We start from the raw sequence: 13,382 nt of genomic DNA on the forward strand, positions 1-13,382 counted from the left end.
GTGTAAACCTAAAGTTTAAATTAAGTTCAGGCAAGATTGCTTTTCTCCTGTACAACTATACGTTGCATTCTCAAGAGTGTGCTTGCACGGCTTGGTCATATTACAACCGGATTGCTGAACTGACAACGTGATATACAAACAGAACAATCGTAAAAACAGGATTAAATAAAAAGGCTGCTTCCGTTGGCAAAGCAACGAAAAAGGAAGACCTTATATGACGTTCGTTTATAAAACAGCGGAGAGGCTGTGTGAAGTCAGCTTCACAAAAAAATAGATCCTTAACAAATTGTTATTGGTAGATTTTCACTCAATTTAAAAAGGTTTTCTTCTTAATAAAAATTTAAAAGCAGTACTTCGCCGCTGCAAAGCACGGGGGTGTATATATATAGATAGAGAGATAGAGATATATATATATAGATATATATATATATATATATATATATATATATATTATAGATAGATATATATATATATATATTATAGATAGATAGAGATGTATATATTTTTATATATATATATATATATATATATATATATATATATATATATATATATATATATATATATACACAGTGATCCCTCGCTATATTGCGCTTCGCCTTTCGCGGCTTCACTCCATCGCGGATTTTATATGTAAGCATATTTAAATATATATCGCGGATTTTTCGCTGCTTCGCGGGTTTCTGCGGACAATGGGTCTTTTAATTTCTGGTACATGCTTCCTCAGTTGGTTTCATACAAGGGACGCTATTGGCAGATGGCTGAGAAGCTACCCAACTTACTTTCTCTCTCTCTCTCTCTTGCGCTGACGTAGGGGGGTGTGAGCAGGGGGGCTGTGTGCAGCTGTTTCCTGAAGGACATGCTGCACATTGCTTCGCATACTTAAAAGCTCAAAGGGCACGTATTGATTTTTGACTTTATTTGTTTTTCTGTGGCTCTCTCTCTCTTCCTGCTCCTGATAGAGGGGGTGTGAGCTGCCGCCTTTCAACAGCTTTGTACCGGCGGTGCTTCGCATACTTAAAAGCCAAAAAGCCCTATTGATTTTTTTTTTTGACTGCTTGCTTTGCACTCCTTTGAAAAGGAAGATATGTTTGCATTCTTTTAATTGTGAGACAGAACTGTCACCTCTGTCTTGTCATGGAGCACAGTTTAAACTTTTGAAAAAGAGACAAATGTTTGTTTGCAGTGTTTGAATAACGTTCCTGTCTCTCTACAACCTCCTGTGTTTCTGCGCAAATCTGTGACCCAAGCATGACATTCTAAAAATAACCATATAAACATATGGTTTCTACTTCACGGATTTTCCTATTTCGCGGGTGGCTCTGGAACGCAACCCCCGCGATGGAGGAGGGATTACTGTATATATATAAGATAGATAGATAGAGATATATAGATAGATAGATATGTGTATGTATGTAGATATGTGTATATATATGTAGATATGTAAATATGTATATGTATATATATGTGTCTGTATGTGTCTATGTGTATATATATATATATATATATATATATATATATATATAGATAGATACATATATATATACACACATACATATATCTATGTGTGTATATATATGTTGATATATGTATATATATATGTGGATGTGTATATGTGTATATATATATATATGTATATATATGTATATATGTAGATATGTGTATATGTAGATATGTATATATAAGTATATATGTTTATGTATATATATGTTTACATAACCTCTTTAACACACTACTTCTCTGCTGCGAAGCGCGGGTATTTTGCTAGTAAATATATATATATATATATATATATATATATTGCAGATTTGTCACTGGTTCGTGGGTTTCTGTGGACAAAGGGTCTTTTAATTTCTGGTACATGCTTCCTCAGTTGGTTTGCCCAGTTGATTTCATACAAGGGACGCTATTGGCGGATGGCAGAGAAGCAACCTAATCAGAGCACGTATTACGTATTAAATAAAACTCCTCAAATATATTGTGAGCGGGGGGGCTGTTTGCACCCCTAGAGGATACGGACGCTCGTCTAAAAAATGCTGAAAGACTACCTTCACATTGCTCCCTTCCTTGCTGGGCTTCCTTGTGGCTGCTTTGTCACATGATATGCTTCCCGCACGGTACTTCGCATACTTAAAAGCCCGAACAGCACCTATTGATTTTTGATTGTTTGCTTTTCTTTCTCTCTCTGACATTCTCTGCTCCTGACGCGCACTCCTTTGAAGAGGAAGATATGTTTGCATTCTTTTAATTGTGAGACGGAACTGTCATCTCTGTCTTGTCATGGAGCACGTTTAAACTTTTGAAAAAGAGGCAAATGTTTGTTTGCAGTGTTTGAATAAAGTTCCTGTCTCTACAACCTCCTGTGTTTCTGTGCAAATCTTTGACCCAAGCATGACAATATAAAAATAACCATATAAACATATGGTTTTTACTTCATGGATTTTCACCTTTCGCGGAGGGTTCTGGAACGCAACCCCCACGATCGAGGAGGGATCACTGTGTGTGTGTGTGTGTGTGTGTATATATATATATATATATATATATATATATATATATATATATACAGTATATATATATATATATTAATAAAAAAACCCTGGAAAGCAACAGACGATACGTGATCTTCTTGGAAGTTCTCGGAAGACATTTAAAAGACCTGCGAGACAAAAGAGACTTGCCAAGGAGCATCTCACGGGGACGATAAACATGAGAATTGGTGCCAAGAGAATGTCCCAGAGCCGTCTCACGGGGACGTGGAACATGAGATTCTTGCAAGACACGCCCTACTGACAAAAGATATCATATAAGAGCACACCCATCAAACAACACTCAGTCGTGTAAAAGCACGTAGTACACACAGATCATGTGCTCTCAGCACATATAAAGCGTATAAGGACAATATGGAGAATAGAGACCCAAAGGCGTTGGAGAGAAAAAAATGGCAGATAAGAGATTATGAAAGTAGTGGAATTCGAAAGGCTCAAACAAACGATGGCGCGATACACATGCAGACAAAGGTACAGAATATGAAAGCAGTAAAATTTGAAAGTATTGTAGCGTCCCAGCCAGGTTGAGGGCTTTTTGGTTTTAAGTGACTGTTCGGTCCGATTGAGGGAGGGCAGAGTACAGCACGGAAGACTGATAGCAGGGTATTGATTGATGCGGTAAGGGGGGGCATTGGAGAGGGTGCTATAAAGTTGTGTTTGGGGTTAGGAAGTCGGCGATTGTTCAAGTAAAACTTTTGTGACATTTTATCATGTCAGTCGCTACAGCATCAAAGAAAACATAGAAAAGATTGCATTACCGCAAACAAAAGGTGATTAATCATCAGAACCAGGTGTAATTGAAAAAATAGCAGGACAAATTGAGATCAGAAATAAAAGGCAAAGAGTAGACAACAATGTCTTTTCGCATTCGCATCATTCAATGTACAAAATGTGGATCTACACAATAATGGACCATACGCTATGAGAATCTGTGGTCCTGGAACAGTTAAAGCAATGACAAGTTAAATTTCAAAGAATACACAATTCGGTTAGGTGTATATTGATGATCACGGAGAAGCGATGCAAAAAGAAAGGTAATGTATATATTCCGTGAATAACATTACACACCAAAGGAGATCATGATATGCCATTCATATTAAAATGTTTACAGTTTACCGTGAGAATAGCTTTTGCTATGACAATCAATATTCACTCACGGGCAGTTATACGTTGCGTTGTCACAATGTGTCTCCAAAAAATATTGTTTTTAATGAAGCTTTAAAGTAAAAGTGCAAATAATGAAATTGAAACAATTCCAAAGAAAAAAAAATTTTTAAATTGTATATCCGATTAACCAAACACAGGGGTTGGCGAGCGAAGCAAGCAGGGGGCAAAGCCTCCTAGTGTGTGTGTGTGTATGTATGTATGTATGTATGTATGTATGTATGTATATATATATATATATATATATATATATATATAAAATACACATACATACTTTAGTACTGTACTTTGTTTTTAAACAAAATAATCTTCTGCAGTGTACTGTGATATGATACTTCCACAACATGATATTAGTCACCGAGCATAGTCATATTCCAATGTGTACTTCATTTTCTTTAGCTTTGTGAGACTAAGGAGCATAAAATTAGCAACAGAATATTATTTAGCTACCTCCTAAGGCTTGAGTATAATTTTTTACAATGCTAATTATGCTTGAAAACCAAACTCTCAGATTTACCTTCTTTTGGTCATCCCCAAATAAAAAAGCCTGCCAAAAAAGAAGTTTTAGTCTCAACTTCTCTAAAACTCCTCTAATGTATGTCTAGTTTCTTTTTTAGTTAATATTATATAGGCTTTGTCCATCTCCTTATTGCCTTTACCTACTTTAAACAAACGCTTCTGCTAAAAGCAGATTTTATTGTATAGATTTTTTTGTGTTTTGGACATGTTCATCGCACTTGTGCAAGTCTCCTGCTATTAATAATAATAATAAATGATCAGTTATTCACTGTTCATTTCATTATAACACTTAATGTTAGGGCTGCCATGTCAAACATTGCTCTTTGAATGTAATTCACGTTTATTTTATATCTTTCTTATTGGAAGGCAAAAGCTGACATTTGATTGTTAAAGAATGGTTGTTTGCTATAATTTTGAATGGTTAGCTTGTTATTATCTGTTAATGAGCCTTGTCAGTGTCGAGCCAACACAATAAGTCACTGTCATATGAAACTGCTGGTTTGATACATAATATCTTAAACAGTGAGGTGTAATTAAAAATGTTCAGGCAACCTTTATTATAATATTGCTGCATCTCTGTAGGAGAATTAAAAAGTCTGGATTGTGTGGAACCTGTCTTGTGTAAGCCACTCAGAAGCTGCTCTTCCAGGTGAGTCTACAGGTGTTTTTTTTTTTTTTTTTCTGAATTGTGTGATACAAATGGTACCTAGCCACTGCTGGCTGGACACATTCAAAATAATAAGACTAGTGTGCTTTCAACTTGCCTGCTATTTTACTTTGCTTGCTCTTCTCATTCTGTCATGGTCTTACTAACTGACCCATATTCATCTTGATCCTTGTCAGGTTTTTGAGCAATTAAAGCAGCCATGAAACGGATCTTCAATCCTTTTAAGCCACATGTGCTTGTACTGCGCTTCTTTACTTTATTATTAATTAGGGGGCTACACGGCCACTCCTCCGAAACCTCTCTTAAGCGGTGATACAATAAGAAAGAAATATATATATATATTTTTTTTTTACCTCCTCTTTGCTCGATCAGCTGCTGGATTGCTGCTGCTGCCTTACCACGTGATCTGCACTTCGCTTACCTACCCCTAAAAATCCAACCCGTCATTCCCCACCCCTCCACCCCCCGCGGGACACACCGTTGTGAAGAATGGGGCTGAATGCACTCCAAGGAGATGCGGTCGCTCCTCCAAAATCCCTCTTAAGCGGTGATACAATGGAAAACAAATAACAGTTGTTATTTTTAGCTCCTCTTTGCTCGATCAGCTGCTGGCTTGCTGCTCCTGCCATGCCGCATGATCTGCATTTTGTGTGGCACTGCAATCGTTTAAAAGCCTGTACAGCTGCTTGTTGTCCCCCATACATCCTCTAACATTATGCAATCTCTTTTCGCTGTTCAATTATTTCACCAAGTAATATTTTCCATTTGTTTGCGCTAATGCAATCTTATGGTGCATTTTCAAATCATGAAGCACTTTTAACAATATTATGCATGGATCCCATTTGTAGCTCTCAGCTGGTGTCTTGCACTCCTAACATATTGTGACGTATCTTGTTTCTTCAAGGCCAGCTGTGAGGAATGGGAAAGCAGGGTTGGAGTGGAGCACAGGGGAAAGCACTTTTTGTGAGAGTGTAGGACAATACACGTACACTTACCCTTTAACTGCATCAGTTTATGTAGGTAGAGAATACATAATGTGCCTCTCTCTGAAATATTCTTTTTAAACACTAGCCTTTTTATCAGATGGCACATAAAAATTAGAGAAGGAGAAGTGCCAGAGAAACCTGCATTTCTAAAGCAAAGGCTGATGTTTTTCATTGGACAGAAGATTGCCATTTTTACTGATTAATAAAGAAGCTGTCCAACCAAAAATATACATAATATATTTACTAAATTTTTGAAAATATTCAAATGCTCAAATTATCTCAAAATAGGCAACTTATACATTTTGCTGTAAGGATTACCTTTGAATAATATATTGAAAGTAAATTTTACAATTGAAATTTCTTCTAGCACCACTAATTTTCACATTATTTGATGTGTGTGTGTGTGTGTGTGCATGTATGTGCGCGCGCGCGTGTGTGTGTGTGTGTGTGTGTTTGTGTTTGTTTTCACCCTGCAGTAGGCTGAAATCCTGTCCAGAGATTTTTCCTTATTTGTGCCCTGTGCCTGCTGGGATAGGCTCAAACTCCCCTGCGGCCCTGCTCATTATTAAGTAGGCTTGGAAAATGGTATGGTATGGATTTTAATGTTAGTCTGACACTTACTTGTTTAGCTTCTTTGTCATTTATGTATTAATTATTTAATATATACTCTTTTTGAGTTCAGGACATCTTTTGTTGTGTTTTCTTTCTTTCAATTAAAAGTGGTATATGAAGAAGAGGATTACAATTGTCAAGTCCACACCTGTCAGTTTCAGATGGGATATCCTCTCATATGTCTGGAACATGTGCTTTATTGTGTATCAAGTTTAGTTACAGACCTGGAAACAAAATGTTGTAACATCATCTTCAGAACCTCTGCCAATGAGCTATTTAGGAAACCAAGCACAACTTTGCCTTTACAATTATAGTTTATTTGCTGCAACCATTGATCTTGTTACATCCCTAGATTAAAAAAAGTACATGTGCCTTTTTCTGTACAAAACATTCAGTGTATTCATGTCCTTTTTTACATATTGCTACTAATTGCAACTGCCAGTGCTTCTATACATTATTTACACAATAGATAAACAACTGTTAACAATATATAAAAAAAAACTCCTAATGCTAGTCATGCTATATTAAGTATTGCTGTCAGTTATATGAATCCATATTTGAAAGTGTGTTGTTCGAATTTTCAGTGTTTTCACACTTAAACAAGATGAAGCAGTTTCTAATGAGTTTGATTATAAGCATTCATATATATATATATCCCCCAAACTATGCGACTCTTCAGTTCCACCCGGGGGGGGTAAACGTTAACATTATTCAAAGTTATTGTCTGTTATACCTGCATTTTTATTACTGTTTAATGTAATATTTTTTTTTTTGTATCAGTATGCTGCTGCTGGAGTATGTGAATTTCCCCTTGGGATTAATAAAGTATCTATCTATCTATCTATCTATCTATCTATCTATCTATCTATCTATCTATCTATCTATCTATCTGTCTGTCTGTCTGTCTGTCTGTCTGTCTGTCTGTCTGTCTGTCTGTCTGTCTGTCTGTCTGTCTGTCTGTCTGTACCAGCCTTTACCAAGTTTAATGGCACAGGTGTGTCATATCAGCGGTAGGCACAAAAATGAAACCAAACCAGGACTGAACATATCATTTAGCATTCTTGGACACATAGGTCAGAATAGACTCTAGTGTGACCCTGAGGTTGATTAAATTGGTTTGAAATGGATGCAGGAATTAATAGATTGATCTGTTAAGGCCTATAGAGTTATAATTTATTGACTTTAATTAATTAGTATTTCCTTCAGTTTTCCTTCAAAGTATATGGTACATTTCTGTCATTTACAGTATTGTTTTAATGATATTTACCAATCTCGCTTAATTTGAAATCAACATTTATTTACAGTATGCTTGATATTTTCTATATAGTTTGATGTTTGCTTATTTTTGGGACTCAAGATCATAAATAATCCCCCTCAGTTTACCTACTTATATTCAAAACTAGAAAATACTGGCTAATAATTTTGGTATTCTGTTTTACCTTCTCAGTGATATATCATGTAAGACACATTGTAAGTATTTCATTGTATATATTATTTAGAAATAAGCAATACTAAGATATCAAAGAATTTTTTTGCTGATTTTTATTAGCATATCCTTTGGCTTATTTTCATCCATGATGATAACAGCATTGTTCAACATAATTACAAATAGTTGATTTGTTAAAAATTGGTTATTCTTTTTTAATTTTTAATGTGAATGAAAAGTATTGTTAGTTGTTCCAGTTGCTGTGGTATTTTTATATCCCTTAGAACTTTCTGAACTATATCTGTTTTTTTTAATCTTAATGTGCTAAAATGATCTAGTTTTTATGTATGTTTATACTTTTTGGACTTCTTTGGCTAAAAATTACATTCTATTGTAAAATGAAAATCTTCTGTATTTGATGCATGTTCTCATTGTTTCACAGGTAGAAAGAATAATAGACAAGCGGAAAAATAAAAAAGGGAGGATAGAGTACCTGGTGCGATGGAAAGGCTATGACAGTGAGGACGACACGTGGGAGCCAGAGCAGCACTTAGGCAACTGTGTGGAATATATTCATGAGTTCAACAGGCTTCACTCAGAGAAGCAGAAAGATATGCCTTTAATGCGATCCACTCGAAACTCTCCTAATAATGCAAGAAAACAGATTTGTAGGCCTTCCAACAGTTCTTTAACAAAGACCTCTCCAAAGGCAATGGTAATGAGTAAAGAGGGTGACCTAAAAAATAATAACCAAGTGTTAACCAGTAGCCAGAAGTATCGCCGGACTACAGCACAGTCTGTTGCTGGAAGGAAAAGCATGGATCTTGCCAAATCAGGAATCAAAATCCTTGTTCCTAAAAGTCCCATGAAAAATAGGATTGTTGTGGATGGTTTCCAGAATGATAGACCAGACAACCTTGACCAAATAGAACAGGATCAGGACTCTGTTCCTCGTGAAATCAACATTGAAAGACCTGTATGTGCTTTGTTGGGACCTGGTGCAGAAAGGGCACGTATGGGGACCAGACCAAGGACACAGCCTTTAGTGCCCCAGGTACCAGTTGCAGCTGCAACTGCTTCAGCCTTAACAGTCAATGGAAAAGGTTTGGTCTTCATTTAGTCATTTTCATTACTAAATCTTTTATGCTAGTTTGTATGACCTGTGTTTTGTCTGCTTTGTTTTCCAAAGAAAAACTACTACAAACTAAAGTACACTTCATACCGTTTTTTGAAAACAAGTTTATGTAATAAATCACTTACCATTTTTGAATGTCTGCTGCTTCTAATCCTTTTTTCCTTTTTCAGAATATCCAAGTGTGACTGTTACCATGTGATAGCCAGAAAGTTGCAGTTGTATATGTGCATGTAAAATGTGTTAATTTGATACCGCATTTAGTGCTGCTGTCTTATAACTCTAGGAGACTTGGTTTGAATCCTGGCCTAACACCTCAACTTGTGTAGTTTGCATGTTCACTTTGTTCACCATGTTTGCTTTACTTTTTACTTTGAATACTTGAAGGTCTTCTCCCAATAATCAAAATAAAATGTTTTAATTGAAATTGGTTACTCTAAATTGGCTTATCAGGAGTGAGTGCAGGTGAGAACATGATTGTATTCTGGATTGGATCGTCATCCTTTTTACTTCCCCATAGATAAAAAGTGCATTTAGCAGGATGAACTTTTTAAGTTTAGCCTGGTATAAAGAAATGATTGAGCACTTTGATGGTTCCTGCTTTTGTCCAGTTTTACCATGATAGACTTGGGCTACATATGATTTAACTCTGAAAATTACAGGTTCATATAAATGGATCAATGAATATGGGAATAATAAAATTAAAGTATTAAATTGTAACTTTTCACAATTACCTATAATGTGCTCACAAAAGCGCTAAAAGAACACATACAATTAAAATGACGCCCAAGAGTGATTACTCATTAAATGAAACCATGTTTATTAGTTGCATTATACAGAGAAAAATACAAAATGCAACTTTTTAAGTACAGGTAAAATTCCATTACAACGAAGTGCCAGGGACCTAAAAAAATATTTCGTAGTAATGAGATTAAACTTGCGTCCAGACGTTCGCAATCATTTAAATAGGTTCTTTCAAGTTCATTTTAATCTCCTCCTGTCTACAAGTTATGCTGACGAGAATTTTTCTCAGCATTTCCTTGCGATAATACACTTTCAGGGTACGAATGATGCCCAAATCCATGCAATTGGGTGGGAGGAATTCAATGCGAACATTATCTAAATGTGGAAGCATGTTGTGGGCAGCACAGTTATCAATCAGAAGCCGAATCATCCTTTTCTTCTTCTTCATATTGTGAGGTTTCTGAACTCTTTTGGGACCCCCACCCAACGGGACAACACGCCGAAGTGCGTCCCAAAGTGCAATTGCCACGTTTGTGGAAAATTGTATGTCCATTGCAGAGGCAGGGCAACAGCAGGTTCACAGCGCTGCAGTGAAGCACCACAGAAGCAAATCCTAAAAGATCGTGGTCGCACTATAAGTCCCTGTCTTGTACCCCAAAACACGAGGCTGAGTCTCAGTACTTTAGCAAAATCAGCTTTATTTATCTTGAAATAGGATCAGTATGGTTATTTATTGTAGTGTGATCTACCACTCTTCTATACATAGACACAGCAGTCAGGCAAGGTTGTGGCTAGGTTAGTGGCCAAGTAATATTGTTACCTGCATTTAAAATGTTCCTTGCATCACCCATCGAGATCTTTTCTGTTTGCTTTGGCAGCGAGCCGCAGCAGCGCTGTGAGCTTGCAGTTGCCCCGGCAATGAATAAACAGTCTTCCACAGCGGGATGCTCTTTGGCGTGTTGTCCAGTTGGGGGAGGTCCCAAGAGAGTTTAGAAACTTCACAACAGAGACTTTGCTTTTTCTTGAATGAGAGTGGTGCATTAATAGGAATGTTTCTTGAACGAGCATCACTAAACCACATAAAAACTGCTTTTTCGACGTCTTCAAATGCAGCAGTTCGCATACGTTTGCAACCAGAGATTTTTTTTGTTTTTTTGCTTGATCTTTCAACAAAGTTGACAGTGTCGATGGCAAAATTCTGAATTCACTGGCAACGTCTTTTATCTTTTTGCCGGAATCGAGAGCCACAAAAAATTAGTTTTTTTTTCCTAATGTGAACTGTTGTTGCTTTTTTCATGTCTGCCATTTCTATAGGAGGGTAACAATGAGTTAAATTCCAATGGATGTTTTTCAAATGATGATGAGCAATAAGCAAAAGGTATCACTGAAAACCACAGAAAACAAACAGCAATAAAACAGTATGAGGAAAGCTGGAAGAAAGAAAATAAAATTTACAATGTTTCTGTTTGGGGATCACTGTGCATAACTAAGCTGCGACCGCAAAACTAACTGCTCTGTGGATGATTCATTCAGGAATTTCAAGGACTTTTGGGCACATCATTGTAATAATGAAGTATCTGCTGAATGTATTTTGTAGTAACAAGATTTCTATAGACTCTGTCATATGGGGAAACTTCCGGGACCATAAAAATACTTCATTGTAATGAATATTCGTTGTAGTGGAATTTTACCTGTATATTATTATGGATTATTGTATTTCAGTGTTGAATTCAATTTTTGGAGGTGTCATTTTATATGAATGTATGAAATTTGAAAAATAAGGTCAAAATTGTGTACTTAAATTGTTTTTGTAAAAACATTTGCTTATGGAATTTATCTTCCATTGATTTATTCTTTTATGATTCATGTGTTAAAGCTATATGACTGGTATACATGAAGCATTCATTTCTACCGCACATTTTCATACAAAATGTGTAGCTCAAAATGCTTTACAAGTTGTTAAAGGAAGGAAAAAAGTTTCAATTACAAGGATACGTAACTAAAAATACAAAAAAGTAATAAATAAAATAATAAGTAAATAGATACAAAGTTACATGAATCTGATAAACAAATAAGTAATATAAATGGTACAGTCCTAAAATATGGAGTAAAATCTTTTAAGTGATACAAACAATAAGTCCAATGTTATGGTCAGATGGCCAGGAAGGACAGGAAAACAATTGAATGGGCATCTCTCCACATCTTTTACGGTAAACATTTGGAATAATAAGCAAACCAGTGTTAAAGGATCTAAAGTTATGTCTGGGAAAATAAAGGGACTAACTGGGTATTCCACGAAACATGCTTACAGACACCGCTCTTATTTGAACCGGTTGCATTTTCACCAAAGAGGAATAGAGTGTTTGGTAACTGATGCAAAAAAAACATCATCACTTAGCCTACTCCGTAACATGCTAAAGTTGAAGCTTAGCATAATGTTGAGGCTGGAGAGCTGATGCCTTTTTTTGAGCATATCTAATGTTGCTGAATTATCATTTAAATTAATTTCACAGGTTCATTACACAACGGTAAAACATTGTAACCTTGCCTATCCATTGAAAATAAACAACTTTTAAACATTGTAATTTGTTACCACTTTTTTGGTCAGTTTTTTTAGCATATTTAATATTGTTGCATTCTATTTACACTGTCGTATAAATTATTCTGATTTTCATTGCAAAATGGGAAATCATTAAAAGTTATCCTATCTATTGAAAAACTGCAAGAATTAATAGTACAGTATATAACATTTAAATTGTTGTGCCATCTATCTCTATTGTTCTTTTTTTGTCTGGAAGGACAAAAGAGAAAAGATACAGTAATAAAAAATTGATTGAAAAGTGGTGTTCCATAATGTTAAAATCGTCATTTATAAAGTACAAATTCTAAGTGAATAAACCTCCAACATTCTAGTAGTGTAGTAGTTCATAGTTATCTGCAAGGCACAAGAAGAAAACACCACACTTTAAGACCTTCTAATAATCACTCTTGGTGAGCTCTTGTCCTCATGAACTTCATTGAGATTTGAAACCACCTTCACAAATGATGAATATTATTCCTTACTAGTCATTTAGCCCGTTACAATAACGGGCGCTAGAACAGTAGTGCCTAAACATTAGTAAGAACAGTCTATATTAAATGGCAAGGGACTTTGACCTCATTCTTTTTTTTGGTCGTATTTTTCTTTCTTTCAGCCTTTCTTTTGTTGATGTTTACTTGCTGAGCTGACCGTTCTTTGTGGACTGCCGCCGTGTATTGTGTGTTTTTAATTTTCTGTGACAGTAATACAGTCTTGTACGTCCACTGGCTTGTGCGTCCGTAATATACCTTTAATTTTCTCTGGCGGTAATACAGGTGTGCGCGTCGGTAATATGCCTTTAATCTCCTCTGACAGTAATACTGGCTTGTATGTGGCTGTAATATGAGTCACTGTATTGTGTACCTTTAATTTCCTCTTGCAGTAGTACTGGTTTGTATTTCCGTAAAACGCTTGTAACTTTCTCTGACAGTAATATCGCGCATCGCACTGTGCCCTGCGCATGCGCACTTCACCAGAAGACACACACACACACGGACACCTGGACAC

The 13,382-nt window shown here is 36.0% G+C and overlaps 1 protein-coding gene across 2 annotated transcripts in view; it reads left to right on the forward strand.

Moving 5' to 3' along the window:
• cdyl (chromodomain protein, Y-like) overlaps positions 1-13,382 on the forward strand; it is a 298,068-nt gene that overhangs the window by 180,935 nt on the left and 103,751 nt on the right. For both annotated transcript variants that reach the window (XM_051929209.1, XM_051929208.1), the window contains exon 2: positions 8,363-9,023. In XM_051929209.1, the coding sequence (XP_051785169.1) occupies positions 8,363-9,023 (661 nt within the window). The remainder of the gene's footprint in view (positions 1-8,362; positions 9,024-13,382) is intronic.

This window comes from Erpetoichthys calabaricus, chromosome 6 (genome assembly GCF_900747795.2).
Source record: "Erpetoichthys calabaricus chromosome 6, fErpCal1.3, whole genome shotgun sequence".
NCBI classification, from domain to species: domain Eukaryota; kingdom Metazoa; phylum Chordata; class Cladistia; order Polypteriformes; family Polypteridae; genus Erpetoichthys; species Erpetoichthys calabaricus.